Here is a 27,125-nt window from a genome sequence, read left to right as displayed (position 1 = left end):
AATTACACACAAATACAAACAAATTAGCCTCGCACTGACAGTCTGCACAAGCTAATCAGGGACTTTCCGCTTGTATTGTATTTTTCGTTGAAAGGAAGGCTCATTCCAGCAAAAATCCAGTCTGGGCTGAAAGTGTCGTACCTGATCAGACCCAATGGAGGACAAGACTTTACCCACATGCATGGCTTGTGTTCATATTGCAGGTGGTTCAGTGGCCAGTCTCCTGGCAACGTACGGCCGTTTCTCTGAGGAGGTGATGATCAGTTACATGCTGCAGGTGCTCAGGGGCATAGCCTTCCTGCATGACAAGCAGGTGTTGCACCGAGACCTGAAAGGTAGGTCAGTCAGAGGCATAGCCATCTGCATGACAAGCAGGTGCTGCACTGAGACCTGAAAGGTAGGTCAGACAGGGGCATAGCCTACCTGCATGACAAGCAGGTGCTGCACTGAGACCTGAAAGGTAGGTCAGTCAGGGGCATAGCCTACCTGCATGACAAGCAGGTGCTGCACTGAGAACTGAAAGGTAGGGCAGTGGGATCAGGTTTGGAATACTTATGGGAGATTATATTGCTTTTTTAGTCCCCTACCTGGTTTCACCGGAGGGGACTTATGGTTTGCGCTCCGTCCGTCTGTCTGTCCGTCCGTCCGTCACACTTTTCTGGATCCTGCGATAACTTTGAAAGTTCTTAATATTTTTTCATGAAACTTGGAACATGGATAGATGGCAATATGGGCATTATGCACGTCATTTCATTTTGTTCCTACGTCAAAAATTCTGGTTGCTATGGCAACAAATAGACTATAAATACTGCTGAAAATGGTGGTTTTCTGGATCCTGCGAGAACTTTAAAAGTTCTTAATATTTTTTTCATGAAACTTGGAACTTGGATAGATGGCAATATGGACATTATGCAAGTCATTTCATTTTGTTCCTACGTCAAAATTTCTGGTTGCTATGGCAACAAATAAAAAAATATTTTGACAATGGTGGAATTTCTGACAATGGTGAAGCCGGTAGGGGACTTTTATTGCTTGGCAATAGTCTTGTTTTATCTGGTCTTAAACAAACTTGATGACAATCATTGTGTGCAGGTTTTTGCATTAACAAACTCCAGGATATGTTTAGTTATGACTCTTTAATTAAACATTTGGTGCTTCATTGATTGGTCTATCAGACCAGATCTGTTTCCTCACTGTATATCTTAAAGCTTGGAAATATTACTTCTGATTGTTTTCCCTTACCAAACATCTGGTCTGACTGATCTATCGTATTGAACTGCCATTCTCCTCAGTGACATATCAAGGTCCCAATGCATATTTAAAGGTCAATATATTTTGTTTCCTAAGCAAGCATAAGCTTTTAGATAGTATCCTGTATCAAAGCTTGGTTTTTAGTGTTCTTCATGTTATGTATTGTAGTGTTTTTTTTGCAGTATTTATACCTAGATGGTACACAACATCTTTATTAATTTTTTCTCTGATTTGTTCAGGTGCCAATCTTCTAGTGGACAGCACTGGTCAGCGAGTAAGAATCGGAGACTTCGGCTCAGCGGCCAAGCTGGCATCCCGTGCAACGGGGGCAGGAGAATTCATGGGCCAGTTGCTAGGGACCATCGCATTCATGGCACCAGAGGTTGGTTGATATGGGGGTGAAGTTTGACATTGAGCACTTTTTTGTTTCTAAGAATTGGTAGCCTGTGCCTTTTCATTTATATCTATAAACCTATAAAGCTTCATGTTGAAATCTTATATATTTTGTGAGATACAGCCATTTAAAGTTTGTGACAGACAGAAGGACTGACAGGCAACACCCAAATTATATCCCTCTGACTTGGGCGGGGGATAAAAAAGTAACACGTATAGTTTGGTTGAGAACGTTTTTCAACAAACCAGGGAATTTCACTGCTGTTCAAAAGTTTCTTCTGAGTGAAATCCATTTAGAGGGAAAGTGTCATCCCTGATTAGCCTGCACAGGCTAGTCTTGGATGATCAATTACGCACATGCATTAAGTTCCATTTTGTTGTGCTGAAGGTGTTGAGGGGTGAGAATTACGGGCGGGCGTGTGATGTATGGAGTGCAGGCTGCTGCCTTATTGAGATGGCCACTACCAAGCCTCCCTGGAACGCCCACGACATATCTAATCACCTGGCACTCATATTCAAGGTCAGTACCATGACATCTCAAATCACATGGCACTCATATTCAATGTCAGTACCATGACATATCTAACCAGCTGGCACTCATATTCAAGGTCAGTACCATGACATCTCAAATCACATTTCACTCATTTTCAAGGTCAGTATCACCTCATCTCAAATCACGTGGCCCTCATATTCAAGGCCAGTACCACCACATCTGAAATCACATGACCCTCATATTCAAGGCAAGTACCACCACATCTTAAATCACATGACCCTTATATTCAAGGCCAGCACCACCACATCTTAAATCACATGACCCTTATATTCAAGGCCAGCACCACCACATCTTAAATCACATGACCCTTATATTCAAGGCCATTACCACCACATCTTAAATCACATGACCCTTATATTCAAGGCCAGCACCACCACATCTTAAATCACATGACCCTTATATTCAAGGCCATTACCACCACATCTTAAATCACATGACCCTTATATTCAAGGCCAGCACCACCACATCTTAAATCACATGACCCTTATATTCAAGGCCATTACCACCACATCTTAAATCACATGACCCTTATATTCACGGTCCGTACCTAAAAGTGCAGGTTTTCAGTAGAAATGTGTTTGCCTTGTTCTATTTTGTTGTTGTTGAGAAGTTAATTTTTCAAAGTACATGTATCGATTCCGCCTTTGAATGATTTTGTGTAGAAGAAACAAAAAATACGCTAAAAAACATGCATTAAGTAAAGTTTTCCCATGACATTGACATTATGGGCCTCTTTCTGTAATTCTGGGGTTAATACATGTGTCATCCAAGACATTTTCTGCTTTAATATTAATTTTAATTTTAAGGAAATCTCTTCATAGCAAACATCCAATAAAGGCGGAAAGTGTTGTCCCTGATAAGCCTGTGCATATGGACTGCACAGTCTTATCTGGGAGGCACTTAACTTTTTTGCATTAAGCCCTATTTTCCCTGAACGAGGCGCGTATATGAATTTTTTCTACTTGGAAGTTCCCTATTTCTATGACAGATAGCAAAATCTCAGTCCTCTCCCCCGATACCTGAGAACCTGTCGCCACCTCTCCGAGATCTCGTGCTGCGATGTCTGGAACCAATCCAAGACCAGCGGCAGTCTGCCAAGGAACTCCTCATCCATCCACTGTTCACTCAGTACATGCAGCGGAAATCTTGAGCATACCACAACTGTCTCGTTAATGCCTTCAACCTAACAACCAGGGGATCCTAGTTTCAATCCCCACAGAGGGATGCTCTGTTTTAAAGATCTTTTTTGAAGATACTCAATTATAGGAAATAGAATCTAAGATGTCTCTGTAAAGTTTTAAAGCAAAATAAACCTTGTCTTATTCACACTGTACATGCTTGACATTCTAAGGCTTATTCACATGTTTGAGTTTAAAAACTCTTCAACCAATCAGAGATAGGCACAGTAAATGCAGTAGGGTTGTTCAAATTGTACTAGACAACAGAATGCATTGTACCGCCCTAGGCATGTTCACATTTAAAAGAGGGAAACCCCACAGCTGGAACAAAACCAGATTCTATATAAAATTATTGCATAAAAAATAATTTGAATGAATCATTAAGAAGAACATTATTTTGTATGCGCGGGTTTCCTACTATGATATGAAAACATGCTTAAAACATAATACTGCTCCAGTATGTATGTTTGTTGCTGTAATGTTTTAAGATTCAATATAAGAAGTTTATTATGAATAATTTTTAGCTCACCTGATAACAATGTGCTCATGGTAGCTTTTTTTATCGCCTTTTGTCCGTAGTGCATTGTGCGGTGTTAACATTTGCCTTGTTAACACTAGAGGCCACTTTAATTGTCCAATCTCCATGAAATTTGGTCAGAAGATTTGTTCCAATTATATCTTGGATGGGTTCAAAAATGGTTCCGGTTGGTTGAAAAACATGGTCACCAGAAAGTGGGTCATTTTTTCTTATATGGCTATAGTAAAACCTTGTTAACACTAAATAAGTTACATTTATAGTCCAATCTTCATGATTCTTGATCAGAATGTTTGTTTTAGCGATATCTTGGATGAGTTCCAAAATAGTTCTGGTCTGTTTAAAAGCATGGCTGCCAGGGGGCTGGGACTTTATCCTTATATGACTAAGGTAAACCCTTGTTACCACTCTAAAAGTTACGTTATGTGCACTCTTCATGAACTTTGGTCGGAACATTTGTTCTAATGATATCTTGGACTGCACAGAACAGGTCAGTGCCTTTGTATCTCAGGTGAGCGAATTTGAGCCTTTAAGGCCCTCTTGTTCTCAATTTTGACACAAAAAAACAGCACTTTACAGAGTTTACTCATATTGATGTATATTGAAATTTATCTGTTTACAATCAAAATAAAATTCAATCAAATATTCCTTCACATTGTTTCATCAGTAACTGAAGTTTTAAATCTCAGGATTTGATGCTATACAAATATTGTCATGGGCTTATGTCAGTTTTAAAGTGCAGGTTGTTGTCATGGTTTACATATTCATATTTTTAATGTTTTATGTTTAAAATATTGTATGTTTTTAAATGTCATTGGGTGCAATTTCATTTCCAATCATGCATGTGTATTAATATGTATTCAAAAATATCATTTCTATATATGTAATTTCTTGTGTCTACATTCCACAACAGCATTGATGACTTACATGTACTTTGTCATAATTGAAGTTGGCATTTGCATGGTAAGTTTATTTATGCTAGTTCCATTTTAATTTAATTATTTTTATGAAATAGTTTAAGAACATTACCTGACGATGCATAAATCAGTTTTGGCATGACCAAATATATTTTTGTACATGTACTTTTGATATATCAGTATACACAATGGCCTTGTTGCTTGATGTTATATCTTTGTCCAATCCATGAAATATAGTTTATAATGTTTTTTAGCATCCTATTTATGTATTGGTATATTATGATCTTGTTCTTTGTATAAGTCATTTTTAGACATGACTGTTTGCATGTATAGTCGTCATGGATAGATGCCAATGTGTTGTTGTAATTTTGTTGTTCCTCCTAAAAGGCTGCTATTTGCACAACTTGTAACTGGTGATGAGGATATACTGTTTAATCAAAACTCCACAAAAAGGCGAATGGAGGAACTAAGAATATTAAACAATTTATGAATGTAAGTGCAATAGTTCTCTTATATGAGTCATAATCTATAGAGCTTCTACTGAAAGTAATATCTCAAGTCATATTCAGGTATAACACTTTCAGAAAAGATAATCTTGTGAAGGCGCTATTAATATTTGAAATCTGGTTAACAAATACGAAGATTCGTTTTACTCAACTAGAATAAAGGCAGAAGGAGGTTTGAATGTACGACCACTGGTGTTTAAGCTTCCGATATTTTTTTCCTGATTACTTGCCAAAATGTTTGATGAAAAGGGCATGTAAATTTCCCATATTAAAACAAGTTTTGATATATGTTTATGTTGTGATGGTTTTTATTACTTCTGTATGATTTGTGGACAGAAAGTATTCCTGTGTAAAGAAATCCTTTAGTTAGTTTCATTTCTGATATATGTGATTTCAAGATTTTTCACAGTTGTTTGTTCAGGCCGAATTTGTTTGAAGCAAACAACTATCAATCTATAAATGAATGACCACTGTTTTCCATTGGATTCATGCAATGTTTGTCTGCATTGAAATCATTGGTTGCTACTTAATAACCTTTTTACATTTCATGTGTATACAAACTATGTATCATTTCCTACAGAAGTGTACATCTTGTAATCCATAAATTCATGTGTGCCAAATGTTTGTCTGTTTTACATTTTATGCCAAAGAATTGTATTTATCCTGTCACATGCCTTTAAATCAGCCCGATAACCAGGTAATCTAATATCCCAAAAGATATTAGGTTAGATCACTATGTGACCTCGAATATCCGTCAGTTGCTGTCTGCGCATGCGCACGCCTGTACTATTTTCTATTTATAAAATATACTTGTTTTCAATTAAAAAAATTACAACATACGTGTAAAGTACTGTTTGTTTTAAAAATTATTATTTTAACAGCATTATTTCGTCTTTGTGTATTGAATTAATAACAATTGACTCGATTTCTGTGTTGTTTAACAAGACGGAAGCTAGCCTTAGCGTTTTGCATGACGTGACGTCACAATGTTTTTGCTGCGGCGTGTTTTTTCCCATATAAAATATTTAAACACAAAATACTGGAAAACTATATATTTTATAAACATTTTAACGAATGTTGTAAATGTGACAGGATAAATAGAATGATTGGTTGGTGACGTGGATGGAGAATTGTTATCTGGCTCGTCGGAGGATAACTTCCTCCGACTTGCCAGATAACCATTCTCCATCCACGTCACCAACCTATTATTCTCTATGTAATGATTCAGATATTGTTAAGTATGCATAATCATATTTTTAAGTTTGCATAATTGTTCACACAGTTCTTTTAATGAAAATTTCTTTGATATTGAAGTAGTGCATGTGAAGCTGTTGTTTTTTTTATGCCCCTGGTAGGGTGGCATATAGCAGTTGAACTGTCCGTCAGTCGGTCAGTCTGTCTGTCTGAAAACTTTAATATTGCCCATAATTTTTGCAATATTGGAGATAGCAATTTGATATTTGGCATGCATGTGTATCTCATGGAGCTGCAGATTTTGAGTGGTGAAAGGTCAAGGTCAACCTTCAAGGTCAAATAAATGGCTTCAAAGCGGCGGCATTGTGTTTCTGACAAACACATCTCTTGTTCAAGTTTGGTTTAAGTATGGTTAACACAAACTTTTGTCCAAGGTTCTACTTATCAAATTATGTTATATGCATGTTAAATGTTAACAAAAAAATCAAATGTGTTGTGACGTTTGTTGTTGTGACCCTAATTTTTATTGTATTCATTTTATCAGCATGTGAGAATAGCTTATAACATGCTTAAATTGTTTTCTATATCAGTTTCAATGCATTCCATTGATGTCCATTTTGATTGACCATTACTGACAGTGTTCGCTGCAGAAGATACCTTGAAATTCTACCTCTGTTGTTGGCTACATATCTTTACACTTTTAATGTGTTTTATTACATTCAAAGTCTGCTGTGGTTTTGAGCCATTCCATTTTTTCATTGCAGTTACAAAATGTGTTGTATTCATTTTGTACATCAAAGATTTTATTAGCTGCACTTACCAAAGGCCAGCGGGGCTTATGTCATGGTCCTGTGTTCGTCGTGCGTTTGTGCGTGCGTGCATTAACTTTTCCTTTAAACATCTTCTTCTCCTAAACTACTGGTCCAATTCTGATGAAATTTCTCAGGAATGTTCCTGGGGTGGACCTCTTTCAAATTTGTTCAAATTATGCCCCTGGGGTCGAATTTGACCCTGCCCCGGGGGTCACAAAATTGAAAATTTGCTTATGTAAGGCCTATTTTGTGAAAACTTTCAAAATCTTCTGGTCCATAACCATTGGGCCTAGGGCTATCAAATTTGGTATGTAGAGACATCTCATAGTCCTCTACCAAATTTGTTCAAATTATGCCCCTGGGGTCAAATTTGACCCTGCTCCAGGGGTCACAAAATTGAACATATTGGGTCTATTTTGTGAAAACTTTACAAATCTACTCGTCCATAACCATTGGGCCTAGGGATACCAAATTTGGTATGTAGTGGCATCTTATAATCCTCTACCAAATTTGTTCAAATTTTGCCCCTGGGGTCAAGTTTGACCCTGCCCCGAGGGTCACAAAATTGAACATATGCTTATATAAGGCCTTTTTGTGAAAACTTTAAAAATCTTCTTGTCCATAACTGTATGGCATAGGGCCCCTGGGGATAAATTTAAATGCCCGGGGGGTCACAAAATTGAATATATGCTCATAAAGTGCTTATTTTGTGAAAACTTTAAAAATCTGTCCATATCAATTGGGCCTAGGGCTACCAAATTTGGTATGTAGTGACATCTTATAGTCCTCTACCAAGTTTGCTCAAATTATGCCCCTGGGGTCAAGTTTGACCCTGCCCCTAGGGTCACAAAATTGAACATAGCTTTTATAAGGCCTATTTTGTGAAAACTTAAAAAATCTTTCTGTCCATAACCATCCGGCCTAGGGCTATCAAATTTGGTATGTAGTGACAGCTAATAGTCCTCTACCAAATTTGTTCATTTGTATCCCTGGGGTCAAATTAAACCCTGCCCCGGGGGTCACAAAATTGAATTGAAATATGCTTATAAAATGCCTTTTTTGTGAAAACTTAAAAAAAAATCTTGTCCATAACTATTAGGCTTAGGGCTACACAATTTGGTATGTAGTGACATTGTATAGTCCTCTACTTAATTTGTTCAAATTATGCCCCAGGGGTCATATATGACCCTGCCCTGGGGGCCACAAAATCGATTATATGCTTATATAGTGCCTATTTTATGAAAACTTTAAAAATCTTTTTGTCCTTAACCATAAGGCACAGGGCTACCAAATTAGGTATGTAGTGACATCTAATAGTTCTCTACCAAGTTTGTTCAAATTATGCCCCTTGGGTCAAATTTGACTCTGCCCGGGGGTCACAAAACTGAACATACGCTTGTATGGGGCCTATTTTGTGAAAACTTTAAAAATCTTTTTGTCCATAACCATTGGGCCTAGGGCTACCAAATTTGGTATGTAGTGACATCTAATAAACCTCTACCAAATTTGTTCAAATAATGCCTCTGGGGTCAACTTTGACCCAGCCCCGGGGGGTTACAAAATTGAATAAATGCTTATAAAGCGCCTATTTTGTGAAATCTTTAAAAATCTTCTTTTCGAAAACCATTCGGACTATGGCTACCAAATTTGGTATGCAGTAACATCTTATAGTCCTCTACCAAGTTTGTTCAAATTATGCCCTTTGGGTCAGATTTGACCCTGACCTGCAGGTCACAAAATTGAACATTATATACGCTTATATCTTGCTTATTTTGTGAAAACTTTTAAAACATTCTTGTCCTTAACTCTAGGACCTAGGGCTACCACATTTTGTATGTAGTGAGATATAGTAGTCCTCTACAAAGTTTGCTCAAATTATGCACCTGGGGTTAAATTTGACCCAGCGCAGGGCGTCACAAAAGTGTACATGTGCTTAAATAGGGCCTATATTTAAGTATTTGCACATGCCGAGAATATTTGTTTCAGCCTTTTTTTCTGCAGTGGAGCGATACAGGGCCATCATGGCCCTCTTGTTTTGCAATCCTTTAGATTGTGCAATTCTCTCTATAAATGAAATGTTAGTTTTGTCTTCACAAAAGAACTTTAATTAAATGTGACATACTGATTTTTAAATATTGACATTTTCTTAACTTCATTAATGCATTGGGAAACTTCAGTGCTAAGTAGAGGTTAAAATGGCATCAAGAACCGAATGTATAGCACATAAAACAGTGTCAAAATATGTCCATCTTTGTATCTTCAATAATCAAAAGCTTTTGTCCAGGAATATTTTTGTACACAATTATTTTGGATTCCTTTTCATGACCAATTCAGAAAGTTTTGAAACCCCGAAATATTCTATATTGCACCAGGCATTCATTTCTTGTATTCCAACCCATTAATAATTTTTTTTTGAAATACCGTTACAGTAAGTTTTCATGTTACATGGTTTACAATCGGTATTCTGTACAATGTCTTTTTGTGGTCAAGAAGTTATCTTTTATCTAGTCTTCTCATTGCAGCATTGCATACTTTACTCTTCATACAATGGTTCATGAACAATTCAATCATTTTTAAAGACAGACCATCAACAGGGAACGGGGACACTAATGTTTTTAGTTATTATTTTGTTTCCTCTTTTAACAATATTAGCTCACCTCAGCACTTAATGCTCATGATGAGCTTCTGTGATCGCCCTTTTCTGCCATATGTTGTTAACATTTGAACACTCCAGCAGCAGCATTTGTTTACTAATCTCCTTGGTCATAACATTTGTAAAAAATCTGTCACTAAGCCCAGTTGAAAAACACACACTATTAGTCCAGAAGTTATATATATGGGTGCAATAATTCCTACATTTGAGAAATAAGAGTCCAAGTTTAACGCAATTTTGTAAATCCATTTTAATTTTAAGGTATTTTTATCATGCCCATTAATTGAATGGTATCGGTTTCTTGTGTCTGCATTCTTGGTAAATTTTTAGCTCGACTATTATATATGAAATATATATAGTGGAGCTATCCTACTCACCCCAGCGTCGGCGTTCCTGTTAGCGTGCAAATGTTAAAGTTTGCGTACTACCCCAAATATTTCCTATGTCCTTTGACATATTGCTTTTATATTTTGCACACTTCTTTACCAACATGACCCCAATCTATAAACAAGAGCAGAAAACTGTATCAAGCATTTTGACAGAAATATTTCCCCTTTTATACTTAGAATATGCATATTATTGATAAATCTATGTTAAAGTTTGCGTACCACCTCAAATATTGTCTGTCCTTTGACATATTGATTTCATATTTTGCATACTTCTTTACCAACATGATCCCAATGTATAAACAAGAGCAGACAACTGTATCAGGCATTTTGACAGAATTATGGCTCCTTTTATACTTACATAATTGAATATTTTGCTTAAATTGCCATAACTTCTTTATTTATGATCACATTTGATTCATACTTTGACAAAACAACACTTACCTGACATACCACAATGCACTCCACCCAAATCATCCCCCATGCTACACCCCAGAACCCCTCCCCCCCCCCCCCAAAAAAAATAAATAAATAAAATAATAATTTTGTTTCTTATTTTTGAAAGATCATCTATTAAATGACCACACACCCACATTATACCCCCCCTCAATTTGGGTAAAAAAAATGGTATTACCAAAATTGTTATCTCACCTTAGCCTTAAGTGCTTTGTTGAGCTATTGATATTGGAGAGATTTTCCAACCAATGTTTGTCTACCATTAGAGATGGATGCAATAGAACACTGTTCATGCAATTTTTACCAAACTTAAGTGAACACCAGGAGGACAAACTTTATTTTTTATCTGATGTTGACCTAAGAAAGTATGTGAATGTGTAGATGTATTAGCATATGAAAACAACTGTTTCAGATTGCAACACAAACACCAGCATTATTCCTTTATTTTATCAAACTTTTACAAGTTTAATTTTTGTGTAACCGAGAGGTCTTAGTTCAAGTTGAATGCCGAGTCAGACCATCATTCCGGCCTGTCATAACATGTATGCAGGTGAGCGCTGTGGACCATTATGACCCTCTTCTTTAACTTGTTAGTGACTGCAGAAACTTGTTTTGTTTTGATTTTTGTATGCAATAAAACTTTTTGAATTATCTCTGTATTGTTTTGATTTCCTAATATATATTATGTATGTCAATGGACTTTCGTTTGCAATCAATGAATTCTCATCCTTGGCGTTTCAGAGATTTTAGTGTTTTTTGCTGTCTAAGTCTTTCTAAATCATGCAACCCCTAGAACATAGCCTGTGTTAAACCGAGGGGCTTGTGTTGATAAATGATCTTTCAAAGATGTAGCACCGAAAACATTAAACCCCTGACGAGTATGGTTTCAGAGATTTTTTAAAGTTTTATATTAATTGGAAAATGGCCGGCCAATAGGTGTTGTTTATCAGGTGGTTTCTGGTCAATATTTTTCGTACCATTATCTTGAGGAAACTTTGAATACATCAAGCTTGAAAGGAGACCTAGCTTGGAAATATATTTGGGGCATGAAAGGTCAAGGTCACTGGGGATCAAAATAGAAAAGTTTCTGCTCAATAACTTAAGTTTGGATAGAGATATTTTAAAAATGAAAGTTTATCTCCAGTGGCCTACTAGTGCAGAACAAATTGGAAAACATTCATTAAAAATTGTCACCAAAGGATATTTCTTTAAAGTTGTGTTAAAATCTACCTTGCAGTTTAAGAATAAAAAGTAAATACACACGGGCATTGACAGACATCACATTATTTTAACTCTTTCAGTGCTGGAACTGAATTTTGAAGGCCTTTGCAAACAGTTTGGATCCAGATGAGACGCCACAGAATGTGGCGTCTCATCAGGATCCAAACTGTTTGCCTTTCTGATAGTATTCTTTGAAAAAAATGAAGATAATGCTTATTTTAGAAATTCAGCAGACCACATTTTAGCAGACAACAAATTTCCCAGCATGCAATGGGTTAAAAGCTTCGTAGTAGCTGTATGTGCTCAATAGAGCTTTTAAGCATATCCTATGACCACTAGTTGAGAGATTTAAGCAAAAGAAGTTCTAAGTGAACTGAAGGGTATAATAAAGCTCAGATTGGATGAACAAATTATTAATTAAAAACTGTATAACAAATTAACTGGTTGCTTTGAACTTCTCTCTTATAAATAAAAATGCTGTAGAACAGTTATTAGCCTCTTTATTATTCGAGTTTATGTAAAACTACATCAGGGGCAATATTAAGCATGTAAATGTAGCATGGGAAACTGAGAATAAATGTTTTTTTATTTGAATGATGTTACTGAGAAAAAAACTGGTAACCTTAAAGGGTTCATTTTAAAAGGTGACAACCCACCTTTGGAACCCACGTTCACTAAAATACATTAGGCATTCTTATTGACTATGGGGCATAAGGTAAGCAAGTTTGAATTCAAAAGGCAAATCTAACTGATTATGTGTCCAAATAAGTAAAGAAATTAAATCAATAAGGACTTGTCAAATAATAACATCAAGTCGAAGTTAGCTTAGTAATATCTAGAATTGTTCATTCACTTTTGTCAAATGCTATTGCTTTCATTCAAAGAATATTTAAAATTGAAATGTTTGATTGGTAATTTATTTGCTCATGATAATTAATGAAAACAAAATTTTATCAACCATTTTTGCCACAGTATATAATGTGGTGACAATGGAATTTATGCCATGGGTTTCAACAATAGGAACAAACAATGAAGTGATTTCGATGATGAGATAAATGATCCAAAATGATTCTAATTAACATGAAGTATAAAATGGTGAAAGAAAAAGTAGGTAACAACTCTGATGGTTTATACATCTTTATAGATATCAATATAAAATATAATATGTATGTCATACACATATTTTTTATGGCAAATACATTTTATATGTACATGGCTTTTTGGATAGTTTACTAGCTCAACAAGTATTTAGTGGCAAATAATAATATACTAAAATTCATAAATAAACAAATGATCACAAGATATGGCATGATTGTAAATAACAAAGCAAGCATACACACATCACTTATTTCTTGCATTACAAAATAATGTACATTTATACTTCACCCAAATCACAGAAATTGCAACTAAAATAAAATACATCAATAAATTTACCAACTTTTGTGTCTCACAAAAAATGACGTAAAAACACTCCAAAACACAATAAATCTAAATAAGCCATAAATTATCAACATGAAATTATCAATAAATATTTTGTGCAATGTACTGATAAAATTGATCAAATATAACTGATAATCTTAGACTCGCCAAAGAAGAATAATAATATTGTATTAAAACTTAACATAGAAAGGCTAAAAAATCATTTAAATGAATTAAATAGGAACAAAAACAGCTGCGTAATAATTTCACCAGATCATCACAGATACATACATGCAAACCAGCAACAAAAACACTGATAATTTTCCTTATATGCAGGCATACCTATCATTTTAAACTACAATAAAGTATTGTTCACATTCAAATGGACAACACTATCATGTCACATTCTTTGTAATAAAATAAATATTGTTCGCAATTATTCAGGCATAACTATTGTAAAAGATTTATCATTAAGTGCAAATTTACAAAAATTGCTACACAATTCAGTACTGTTTCCTGTCCCTTTCTCTCTCACGCAGCTGTAGGCGTATGTTAGTGGAGACGTCACTGAAGGTGTTGGTGCTATTTATAGACAGGTCGGACGGTCTGCTGTACAGGTACTGTCGCCGTGACGACACGGTGGAACGATCATCCTGGCTGCTCTGGGGGGGCCTAAAACACAACACAACCCACCATGAGAGGCTGGTGTACTACTGGTCTCACAGTCTGAACCAGTTTTCTGGAAGGGCTTGGCGTATTTTGGCATAGGCTATATAAAAAATCTTAACTTTAACGTGTTCAAAATGTAAAATAGAATCGGTTCAAATTATAGCAATAATTGCATTTGGCCATTAAAAAATCAGTTATTGAAGATTCATATAATGAAAAAAGTTCTTTACCATATACTTTTTTCCTTGTCATTGAATCTTTCAAGTTTGTATTAATTAGTCTTTCCTCAACATGCCATGATGGGCAGAAAGGTAACAAATTTCATTATTCATTAAGGTTTTGTGTGTCAAAATTTGTTCGGGCAGGTAAGTGTCTTGAAGACTTGACTTAGAAATCCTAGTATCCTTCGTTCTTATAGTGTCTTCCATTTTCATAGATACAGCAACCAATGAATAACAAAATTTGTGACAAAGTTCTTGTAAAACTGGAAGTTATTCATCTTTATTTAGACAATCATGTCACATAGATGTTGTTTTAGGCTTCTATACGCATGAATTTTAAATTTTAGTTGGAATAAATAACATTTGGTAGTTTATTTGCAAAAGTAACTTCACATGTTGTATCCATGCAAATCATTTCAAGTCGGTATCTTCGTCTATAATAAGATTTATTAAATGATATGTATCAAAATTCATACAAACATTTAGTGTTTTTCTATCTGATTGCTGACTGAACAGATTGAAAAGGTATTGGTTCAATAAGGATTTCTAGGGAACCTTCATAGAATTGGTCTGTTACTACGGGATTAGTTGTACATTATTTTAACTTTGATTTGCTGTATAGACATTCTATTTTTAGTTGTTTTAAAATTGTTTTAGGTCAGAATGCAAAGTCAATTTTACTCATAAGTGGCAGAATATACAGGTAAAGAGGCTAAATGCCTTGGAGCATCCATCAATATATTCAGTTACAATTTTGTAAGTTACCTGGTAGCTCTTGAAGTCAGAAGTCCTTTTTTTCTGATGTCTTGTTTTAAATTGTATCATCAATTTTGATTACAAGAAAAAGCAAAGCAATACTTACTTCAAAATTGCAAAAAGAACAAATGCCAAGTTTCTGCTTAAAATATTGATTTATACTAATACAATAAAGGTGGAGCAAACAATAAGTCATAGGGCAGAAATTTAGTAAAACGTGAAAAGAAAAGACAGTGGCTAGATTGTCGAAGCATACTTAGGATTAAATGTTAAACATTTCATCATTTGAACGATGTAGTGATGTCAAAATACAAACACACACACACATGCAATAACAAATGGCCTAATCAAAGGCAAAAATTCTTGATAAATAAAAACAGCTAAAATATAAATGAAACTGTACACAGCAATCTAACACTACAGCTTGACAACTATATCAAGTAAACAAGTGTGGGTGTTGTACAATAAATTCCAAGCAAAATATGAGTACAATACGGACATATTTAATCAATATACCTATATTTCTTTAATAAATTTAGTACATTACTACACTTTTTATGAGACTGCTTCAGAGGGCAACACATGATATTCAATAAGGCATATGATAAGAAACTTGACACTGAAAAACCACATTTAACGAGGAATTGGCTCATGACAATACATTTTTGGAGCAAGATTTTCTAACAAAAGCTATCATGACAACATGATATTCAAATTTTAAACTTATGTGTGTTGTTTTTCATTGTCAAGTATTATTGCTCATTCTCATAGTTTATCATGTGTTGCATTACATTTTGATTGTTAACCTTCAAAGGGTGACAGACTTACATTCAATAAGGCATAACAGGATTCCATAGGAAAACAGCTTCATTATGGTGTGAATACATACAGGGAGAGTAGTGTAACAAGGGAGATAACTATATATACATGCAGTGATATGCAGCTGTACTTTGTGTACTGCTTACCTCCCCTGTATTCATCTATCACCCTTAGATCCGATAGGTCTGAAAATAGGGCACAGTCACATGGGCATATAATAACAAGAATGTCACACATGAAGAAAAATACCCAGCTTGATCAACCAAGGGAAGGCTGTACCAAACCAATCTTGCAAATTTACTTAAACAACAGGGCCATGATGGCCCTAAAGCGCTCACCTCAGGTCAAGGTAAACCATTCTTGAATACTTGACTCGGTGACCTAGTTTTTAAATAAGTCTTGACCATTTATAAACATGGCCTATAAAGGCTATTATTATAAATACATTCTGACAAAGTTTAATGGACATTGAGTCATAAATGGTGCTTGTAGAGTGGTATCAAGTTGTTGTTTTTAAGTTGGACCGTGTGACCTAGTTTCAAATTCAAATTTGGCCTAAACATTGACAAAATAATTATTCTGAATAAGTAATAAATGTGTCCTCTAAAGTGGAGACAAGTTTTTAATAAGAATTGACCTGGTGACCTAGTTTTTGAGGCACATGACACTATATTGAACTCAGTCAAGATATTGTCAAGATTCTGACCAAGTTAAATCAAGATTGTGTCATATACGTAACCTAAAGTGGTAACAAGATTTTCTAAGATTTGACCGGAAACCTAGTTTTTGGACCACATGTGAAACATATTTAAACTTGGCCTAGAAATTGTCAAGATATCTGGTTACCTAGTTTTTGGATGTGGGTTACACAAATAGGGCCTAGTTGTTACAACCATAAACTTGATAAAGCACAACTGATGACAGACACCTGACTTCACATGTACACGGAGGCTGGACATAGGGTGAACACATTACCTAACCATTATAACTTTATGCTTTGATGAGCTAAACAGACACCTTAAACAGCTATGTACAACTTTTTCACCGCTGTTAATCATCCAACGGGAAAATAAATCGTGACAACATATTTGAAGATGCTTACATGGTTCGCCGCAATATATTAACCATAAAATGGGTCTTAGTAGTAGCTCCAGACCAAGAGTTGCAGTCATGCAGTGAAGCAGTCTGGTTAGGAGCTACCCTATTTACTATCAAGTCCTGCAAGGTGTCCTAGTCTGGTTAGGAGCTACCCTATTTACTATCAAGTCCTGCAAGGTGTCCTAGTCTAATCAGCCCACAAGGTAGCTCCAGTGCAACTTTGACTTAAGACCCATTTGTGCATGACATGGCTCATAAAGGATCACTAAATTTTTAATCATCGAAGTCCTAGTAATCCTTCACTAGTTCATTATTCATGGAACAACGATCATCATAATCAATGTTCTTAAAACTACACATTTCAGCTGTACCATAAACTTGCAATTGAATCTTTGCTTACACAGGACCCTAAAGTTTCAAACTGCAGAAATTAATAAGGAATCAAGACATACATTTGGCAAACTAGTACCAACAAAATATAGTGATATACACACTGATTCAAAGAAAACGCAATCTGGTTCAGGAAAAGTTTTCTTTTCCCTTGTGAAATAACTAATGGATTGTATAAATGAAAGTCAATTTGGCCAGGTCAAATGAGAAAGAAAGTTCTCAATGTTAAACTTTGGGAGTTATAAACTTGTACCAAGTTTGAAATTAAGAGCTTTTATTGTAATGGGTCCTGTTATTTCATGGAATCCCATGTAAAATTCCATGCCAAAATCTATGGGCACACTTCATGTCATGTAAATAAAAGCATTAACAAACAAGAGAATTGTAAGAATTGTTTGTAAGAAACACAATACCCCCTATTGCGCCGCTTTGAAATAAAATTTCAATATATCATTTGACAGGTTTAGAAATTATCTCCCTTTTAAAGCTTATTACTTCCCTTTGATTGTATTTTTTCGGCGTAAGCGGTATTAAGCCAGCTTTTCACCTTACCTGACCTTTGTAAGTGTCCAATAAAATTCAAATAAAATTTCCCGCGGCTAGGTACGAATGAATACACTTCATTTTTTCCATTGGCTGATTTGAGTATACCACCAGAACATTGGAAACATATCCGCGTCTTTGTAACACTGTTTTACTGCATGAAACAATTTTATCTCTAATGAAAAGGCTTAATAGGTAGAACAGTTTTACACTCAATTCTCGACATCAATACAGTTTGTGCGTGCACCTTTTATTTTCAGAGTATTACCAGCGCAAAAGCGTTTATACTTAAAAGGCTATGTTCTCATATTTAGTACTTACTTCCATATTCCTGTCATCATGTTAACATGTAAAAGTATAAAGAGCAGTGGAAGCGAGGCCTCACTTTAAAGCATTGCATTTCAACCCGCGAGGTTTCGGGTCAATTCGCGGACATTCAGAGTTTATATACAGGTCATCATCGGAGTTCGCGGCCAGTAAAATAATCGTTATATAATAAAGACGCTATCCGTGAACTAGGTGACCTGGAATTTTCTTTAGACCAGAAATATGTTAAATGAAGATTTTCAGCAATATAATTATGGTATGTCAATAATTGATTCTTAATGTGTTTTCAACAATACAATGATAAATATTATTTTTGATAAATTTAACAATAATTATTCCACCATATTGCCTAATGTACTAAAGTGATATTATGAGCATCTAACAGTTTATAGGTGTCTATCGCAACCGTTGATTATTTTTGATGTTTCTACTTCATATACACTTATATTAATTAATGCAGCATCAACATACTAAAACAATATACCAGAAAGAGAAAAATAATGCATTTGAATATCAACCGTACTTTCGTTTGACAACTGATCATGCGTTTACGAGTTGAACCTAAATTTAGTTTTAGTGCAGATTTGTTCATACGACACAAAGACACAATTTTGTTTTACGGATCATTTTGGCTTACAGGACTGGGTGGGTCACGTAAGAAAATCGAATATAAAATATATTTTTATAAACAACTGGTAGCAAGGTGAGTTGCAGATAATTGATCAGTAACCACATTTAAACTAACTATTTTGACCTGTTAATTCTTTTCAGCTCAATTCAACAGTGCAAAATGCCCATAATATCACTTTAAGCATGAGCACGATGATTCTCGATACTGTTAATAATCGAATCAAATAGCAATGCCCGACAAACCACTAAAACAGGTCTGTTCGAAGAACGCGCCTATAAATACGGATACTTCGCGTGTGGCTGGTTGACTCATATGTTTAAATTTCACTTCCATTCTTCTTTTGGTTTTCTGTTTTGTATCTATAGGTTTATGACCAGCAATATGTAATAATGTAAAATAAGCCGCGAAAACTCCCCGTAACATCCCGTACTGTGTGTGATGCAGCTAAGAACTGCACAGAAAAAGACATTCGCTCTCCTTGATCTCATTCATTAAACTATCAACGCCGTATATCTTTTTTAAAGATATATCTTGTTACTTTTGACCTTGAAGGATGACCTTGACCTTTCACCACTCAAAATGTGCAGCTTCATCAGATACACATGCATGCCAAATATCAAGTTGCTGTCTTCAATATTGCAAAAGTTATGGCCTATGTTAAAGTTTTTGGACAGACGGACGGACAGACTGACGGACGGACGGACGGACAGTTCAACTGCTATATGCCACCCTACCGGGGGCATAAAAACAAACATGACAATCACATTTTGACAGCAAACACACACAAATAAAAATAACTTCTGAAAAATAAATTATAACTTGAAAAACAAATCGAATTCAGTGTGGTAGAAATAATGAAGACAATTTGGACATCGACAACCCATTATTACAATTGTTCAGTTGTGAACCTTATTCTAATAGAAAAAAACCAGGAAACAGTTATGTTGTCTAATGAATGTGCTTCATCATCGGACTGTTAAGTTGTTTGGGTCTTATGCCCCATGTGGCAAGCAAAGATCCAGACCACCCCGTGCAACTGCCCGGTCTGGATGGCAGCTATCCTTTCTGCTATAATGTCGTGCAAGATTTAGGGTCTCTTTCGTGGAGAGTCGCCCATGACCAGACTGCGCGGATGTGCAGGCTGGTCTGGAGCTTATCTGGCTACATATCATATGGCATAAGACCCTTTTTCACAAAATGTGGGTCAAATAAAGTGAAATATTTGGTAGTATACTTTTAAACTTCCAAGAGATTCTGTTGTTATGATTATATTACACCAAATAGAATGCAATCATGGGAAAGCACAACAAGTACTATGTTTTCACAACAATTACTTTTTTCAGGACAATAACTATCTATGATTCTTGCATCAATTAGGCATCATACAGAAAATCAGAGTTTGTCTTTCAGATTGTGAGATTTCAGGAATGTTCTTGATTAACTATTGATTTACTGTTGTTGACTTTGGCAAAAATCTATAAACATGATCCTAAATCAGTACAATGTTTTTTTTATTCTTTAATCTTGAGGCACACAGTCATTTACTGAGTTATTTATTTTTTTAAATAACCGTTTTTACAGTTATACATGCACCTGGAAAATAAGGGAACGACTTGAAATGTGCTGCTTTCCTGAGGTACAGTTATTAAGAATGAAACAAAACCCAACTATCAACTGAAAAAGATGTTATAAGTTACAAAATTGTCAACAGGGCATGCTTCAACTAGTTTACCGTATGCCGTTCTTATCCCGTTCATATGCACGGTGATAAATAAACAGGTCCCTAACCCTGCAGGCCACAGATATCATACATGTACAATAACAAGAACATGTTACATGTTTCATTCAGTTAGCCAGTTCAAATATTTTAAATAAGAAAATTATAAGGTATGCATATGAAGGACAAAGATTGGCTTACATGAATTAATACAGAAAAATACTGAATTCAGGCAACCTTGAATGCTAGTGCAATAATTTATGGAGTAAATAATATATTGTTAAAGTGAGTATACTAAATACTAAGTCAGTTATTAAAGGAAACCAAGTATACCAAAGTATGCATATAGCATTATTATAGTATGCGGCTGCAGTACATTCAATATCACAAAATATTCTGAGAAATCTTAACCCTTCTCCACTCAGAATCAAAGTGACATTGGCTATTTGCAACCAGCATAAAAACAGAACACCCTGCAGTTACAGTAAATACAGTGTGTTCAGATTTCATGCCGTTTGCTGCTCATAAGTACAATTAGGGCTTGAAATAAAGCATTTAAAACTTGAATCTATTACGAAAGGTATTTAAATATTTGATTTTTTAAACAAACAAGTCAAAATGCACGTCTGATTGGTTAAGTGTTTCTTCTCTAATATGTTTGGAAGTGTAACATACAATATCTCAAAGCATTCTGATGTATCTTATACTAACTCTACTTACTTCTCCTCAAACTGACTGTCAGTGTTGGAGCGTTCCTGTACGTTGCGGTCTCGTATTCGGTAGGCGCCAGGTTTGGGCACTATGCTACTGCTGGGCTTTGCACTCACCACCCCAGCAAGCTTGTAGTAGTCTACGAACGTGCGTGCCAGATTTCTACCCAGTTTCATATCTACACCACGGTTAAGGACTGAATGTTCTGTTATCTAAATTAAAGCGAGTCAAAAAACTATTTTTGACCAAAACTGTATAAGAAATATGACTAATACTCCACAGATTTGTCAGTAATGTGCAAAGGCAGAAAACTCAAGAATGTGTGGATCATGAGGCATGAATAATGTCTGGCACATTGACATTACATGGTGACAACATAAATAGCTGCAAGGATACATCCTTCCTCTGTATAGGGCATTGCCTGACCTGTAGTGCTCTGGTAGCTGAAGAAAGAGACCTCCAGAGTGTAGCAATGTGAATTCTCATCCAGACAGCCTCCCAGGGTCCTGAAATACACAACACTCATAATGCAGTCTAAAACACACAATAGCGATTATTTCCCTTGAAATCAGATGCCAAGATCCAGTGTCCAATATCCTGAGATATGAAACACTGACACTATGAGTTATGTTCCTTGACATAACTCCAAGATTAAATCAGTGACCAAAAACAATGTCCAACATCCTGAGATACTGATAGTAAGAGTTATTTCCTTTTGAGTCCTGAAAAACACAAGACTGAAAATAAAGATTATACACCATTGAACGAGATTTTGCACAGTCTTGAAACACACCGTAAGAGCTATGTACCTTAGTAAGTGGGAGCTTGTTGAGGGCCTTGAATCCCACAGAAAGAGTCATTTGCCTTTTACCAAGTGGGCTTTTCTGTGGGTCTTGAAATTCACAGAAAGTTATAAGGGTCTTTGAACTTGTCTAGGTCTTACGACACCTAAAAGGGTGTATGTTGAGTTTTACCTTAGGAATGTCCCATGGTCTTGACAAGCACACCACAGTGGTGTGCCTTTGAAAAAGTAAAGTATAAATCAACAACAAGAGTTATGGGTCTTTGAAATAGTGACGTTGCCTGGGTCTTGAAACACATAGCAAGAGTTATGAGCCTTTGAAAGAATTAGCTTGTATGGGTCTCGACAGACACAGGAAGTCTTGTGTGCATTTGAAAATGACTTTGTCTTGCCCTTAAATCAAGAGTTGTGGATCTTTGAACATGTGAGCTATCCAGGGTCTTGAAACAAACAGCAAGATGCACCTTTATCCAAGTGAGTTTAGCTTGGTGTTGAAACACACATTAAGAGACATGGGTCTTTGGGAAAGATTTAGAACTTGGTCATAAAATATTCTGTACTGTCAATGTAAGTTATGCCTCGGTTAATGAGTGAATCAAGAGCTGGTCTGGAAATACACAGTAGGGACAAGAGATAACCACTTACAGTCATGATCAAACACAGAGTAACAGTTTGCCATGGGCTCTAAAATTACAAAGAGCATTTCTAATCAGTGTATTGAGTGAACATTGAACAATTTAGATCATAATACGAAAAAATATTCCCTTGCATAAAAAGAAAATGGATTTCAAATAATTAAATTAGATTGAACACTTGAAAAAACACGTTAGAAATGTATCAACTGAATACAAATTTTCTTTCTTCAATTTCCTGTTCAGAAAAAAATGCAATTGAATATTTTGTATTATCAACATGAAATCCTTTTTTACATATTTGCACAATTAGGTTAAAAATTCCTAATAATAACCATTTCTCCTGAAAACAATTTGATACAAAGTCTCCAGAGGGCTATGCAGCCACAAACAGAGGCACAAGATATTAAAGATCGAAGAACATTTCAATGGGCCCTGTGCGTGAATGTTGAGAACTTTATTCCCAATCTCATTAGCCCGTTAACAAATATCAATTCCTAACAAATATCAATTGCTACCAATGATGCAGCACCACTCTTACTCAGACTTCAATTCTGTATGAAGACATTTTACATAAAAAGAGAGATCAGTGGAACATTGTTTGGAATTTATCACTATGACGGACGCACTTTGTGCCCCATTCAGTTTGATTAAATTCCATTATATTCGGAGAAGAGCAACCATATTTTACAGAAAATCAATATATTATTTTCAGAAGTTAGCCGCTGTGCCAATAAATATTGGGTAGTTTTTTTATCTCCCTATGAAGAATTGCTGTAATTTTTCCACAAAAGATAATTTATAAAATGATGATTAACAATAAAATGTTGTTTAACAATTTGCTTTCAAGTCATGATTGATGGAACATAAAACCCAATAAACTGTGCACTAATCTTATTCAATATATAATACTGTCATCAGGAAAACTCTCATCTCAGCTATCACCATTAGCATTGACTTGAAATCAAAAACTTCAGTGTGGTGATGGTATCTTCATAAATGTGTTCTGGGAAAATGTGTGTGTATCAATACTCAGAAATGATGCATCAGGACATGTTATTTTCATACAAAAAGCTATTAAACGAGCTATCAATCAAAGACAAAAGAGGCATCCTCTGTTCTCATGGATGTGTCAATATTCAATCTTCATAAAGGAGTCATGTTCTTAAAAAACAGAAAAAAAGGATAACAATTCTTAACAATCTTTGTTTTCCATTACCTACCAACCTAACAAAACATTCCACTCTTACTTTTTGGGGTAAAATTATGTTTAAAATAATTAAAGATTTATTTAATGTTTGGGTAGGGTAAATAGAAATCATTCATTCATTTCAGTCAGTGTATAACTATTAGATAATGAATTAAACAGAGGAGTGCATGTGTATGGTACAAAAAAAAGGCAGATCCCCCCCTCCCCCCCCCCCAGAAAAAAACTTAACCATTATCAGACATTTTTGTTGGTCTTAATGACTATCTCCAACATGTTCTTTCTCACCCCCAAACCTCAGATCCACTGGATCAATATTTTATTGTGAGAAGCAATAGCAGAATGCTAGACATTGCGACCCAGTGCCAGCCCACTCTCGGGGATCCTTTGAATTATATTCCCAACTGTATCATTACTGCAAGGAATAATATCCAATATTTATACAACTTGCCATCAATCATAATCATCTAGGGCTGTCTTGTGTTTATCCGGACACAGAAATTACAGTAATAATGATATAAAAGCTCTCTATTATTGCTCACCGTAAAGATGTATGTATTTATTGCGTGTGTGGCACCAACTTACTCTGCAAGATATATGTCATATATCCTGCTTAAGTTCTTATGAAAACGGTTAAGAACTAAAATATGTCATGAAAAGAACACCCATGAAAATTACAATAATGCTGAAACAAGCATTTTTGAAAACAGTATTTCTGTCCTACCCCAGCAGTCAGTTGAGCTGGTCCAACTCATAGTTTTCCTGGGTGAGCTAGTATCATGGTACACATGCTTATGCTATTAATTCATGGTTTTCCTGGGTGAGCTAGTTTCCTGGTGCACATGCTTATGCCATAAACTAATGGTTTTCCTGGGTGAGCTAGTTTCCTGGTACACATGCTTATGCCATTAACTCATGGTTTTCCTGGGTGAACTAGTTTCCTGGTACACATGCTTATGCCATAAACTCAAGGTTTTCCTGGGTGAGCTAGTTTCCTGGTGCACATGCTTATGCCATAAACTCATTGTTTTCCTGGGTAAGCTAGTGTCCTGGTACACATGCTTATGCTGCTAACTCATGGTTTTTCCTGGGTGAGCTAGTTTCCTGGTAGACATGCTTATGCCATCAACTTATGGATTTCCTGGGTGAGCTAGTGTCCTCGTACACATGCTTATGCCATAAACTCATGGTTTTCCTGGGTGAGCTAGTATCCTGGTACACATGCTTATGCCATTAACTCATGTTTTTCCTGGGTGAGCTAGTATCCTGGTACACATGCTTATGCCATTAACTCATGGTTTCCTGGGTGAACTAGTTTCCTGGTGCACATGCTTATGCTATAAACTCATGGTTTTTCTGTGTGAGCTAGTTTCCTGGTACACATGCTTATGCCATTAACACATGGTCTTCCTGGGTGAGCTTGTGTCCTGGTGCACATGCTTATGCCATTAACTCATGGTTTTCTAGGGTGAGCTAGTTTCCTGGTGCACATGCTTATTCCCTTAACTCATGGTTTTCCTGGGTGAGCTAGTTTCCTGGTGCACATGCTTATGCTATTAACTCATGGTTTTCCTGGGTGAGCTAGTTTCCTGGTACACATGCTTATGCCATTAACTCATGGTTTTCCTGGGTGAGCTTGTGTCCTGGTGCACATACTTATGCCATTAACTCATAGTTTTCCTGGGTGAGCTAGTTTCCTGGTACACATGCTTATGCCATTAACTCATGGTTTTCCTGGGTGAGCTCGTTTTCTGGTACACATGCTTATGCCATTAACTCATGGTTTTCCCAGTTAAGCTAGTTTCCTGGTGCACATGCTTATTTTATTAACTCATGGTTTTCCTGGGTGAGCTAGTTTCCTTATGCACATGCTTATGCTATTAACTCATGGTTTTCCTGTATGAGCTAGTTTCCTGGTACACATACTTATGCCATTAACTCATGGTTTTCCTGGGTGAGCTAGTTTCCTGGTGCACATACTTATGCCATTAACTCATGGTTTTCCCAGTTAAGCTAGTTTCCTGGTGCACATGCTTATGCCATTAACTCGTGGTTTTCCTGGGTGAGCTAGTTTCCTGGTACACAATCATGCTTATGCCATTAACTCATTGTTTTCCCAGTTAAGCTAGTTTCCTGGTGCACATGCTTATGCCATTAACTTATGGTTTTCCTGGGTGAGCTATGTTCCTGGAACACATGTTTATGCCATTAACTCATGGTTTTCCTGGGTGAGCTAGTTTCCTAGTGCACATGCTTATGCTATTAACTCATGGTTTTCCTGGGTAAACTAGTTTCCTGGTGCACATGCTTATGCCATAAACTCATGGTTTTCCTGGGTGAGCTAGTTTCCTGGTGCACATGCTTATGCCATAAACTCATGGTTTTCCTGGGTGAGCTAGTTTCCTGGTGCACATGCTTATGCCATAAACTCATGGTTTTCCTGGGTAAGCTAGTGTCCTGGTACACATGCTTATGCTGCTAACTCATGGTTTTCCTGGATGAGCTAGTTTCCTGGTAGACATGCTTATGCCATCAACTCATGGTTTTCCTGGGTGAGCTAGTATCCTGGTACACATGCTTATGCCATTAACTCATGTTTTTCCTGGGTGAGCTAGTATCCTGGTACACATTCTTATGCCATTAACTCATGGTTTTCCTGGGTGAACTAGTTTCCTGGTGCACATGCTTATGCCATAAACTCATGGTTTTCCTGGGTGAGCTAGTATCCTGGTACACATGCTTATTCCATTAACTCATGGTTTTCCTGGGTGAGCTAGTGTCCTGGTGCACATGCTTATGCCACTAACTTATGGTTTTCCTGGGTGAGCTAGTTTCCTAGTGCACATGCTTAGGCCATTAACTCATGGTTTTCCTGGGTGAGCTAGTTTCCTGGTGCACATGGTTATGCCATCAACTCATGGTTTTCCTGGGTGAGCTAGTTTCCTGGTGCACATGCTTATGCCATAAACTCATGGTTTTCCTGGGTAAGCTAGTGTCCTGGTACATATGCTTATGCTGCTAACTCATGGTTTTCCTGGGTGAGCTAGTTTCCTGGTAGACATGCTTATGCCATCAACTAATGGTTTTCCTGGGTGAGCTAGTGTCCTGGTACACATGCTTATGCCATA

General features: G+C 36.2%; 3 protein-coding genes across 9 annotated transcripts in view; 2 read left to right on the top strand and 1 right to left on the bottom strand.

Annotated features, from left to right (window-relative positions):
- Positions 1 to 11,485, top strand: part of LOC127861478 (mitogen-activated protein kinase kinase kinase 1-like) — a 64,774-nt gene extending 53,289 nt beyond the window's left edge. The window contains exons 19-22 of the mRNA XM_052399980.1: positions 204 to 335; positions 1,491 to 1,633; positions 2,033 to 2,164; positions 3,186 to 11,485. Coding sequence (XP_052255940.1) covers positions 204 to 335; positions 1,491 to 1,633; positions 2,033 to 2,164; positions 3,186 to 3,347 — 569 coding nt within the window. The 3' untranslated portion in view covers positions 3,348 to 11,485. The remainder of the gene's footprint in view (positions 1 to 203; positions 336 to 1,490; positions 1,634 to 2,032; positions 2,165 to 3,185) is intronic.
- The window catches only part of LOC127861490 (single-stranded DNA-binding protein 3-like), a 479,133-nt gene that overhangs the window by 259,275 nt on the left and 192,733 nt on the right, over positions 1 to 27,125 (top strand). The window lies entirely within an intron of this gene.
- LOC127861487 (cytosolic carboxypeptidase 6-like) overlaps positions 13,180 to 27,125 on the bottom strand; it is a 67,127-nt gene continuing 53,181 nt past the window's right edge. The window contains exons 10-14 of one of the 4 annotated variants that reach the window (XM_052400003.1): positions 21,753 to 21,862; positions 21,366 to 21,534; positions 20,661 to 20,717; positions 16,086 to 16,124; positions 13,998 to 14,146 (exon numbers count right to left, since the gene is read on the bottom strand). In XM_052400003.1, the coding sequence (XP_052255963.1) occupies positions 16,097 to 16,124; positions 20,661 to 20,717; positions 21,366 to 21,534; positions 21,753 to 21,862 (364 nt within the window). In that variant the 3' untranslated portion in view covers positions 13,998 to 14,146; positions 16,086 to 16,096. Of the gene's footprint in view, positions 14,147 to 16,085; positions 16,125 to 20,660; positions 20,718 to 21,365; positions 21,535 to 21,752; positions 21,863 to 27,125 lie in introns of all 4 variants that reach the window. The other 3 variants (XM_052400001.1, XM_052400004.1, XM_052400002.1) reach the window with 3 other exon arrangements.

Source organism: Dreissena polymorpha, chromosome 16 (assembly GCF_020536995.1).
Source record: "Dreissena polymorpha isolate Duluth1 chromosome 16, UMN_Dpol_1.0, whole genome shotgun sequence".
Lineage (NCBI taxonomy): Eukaryota > Metazoa > Mollusca > Bivalvia > Myida > Dreissenidae > Dreissena > Dreissena polymorpha.
This window is presented reverse-complemented; position numbering and strand designations above follow the sequence as displayed.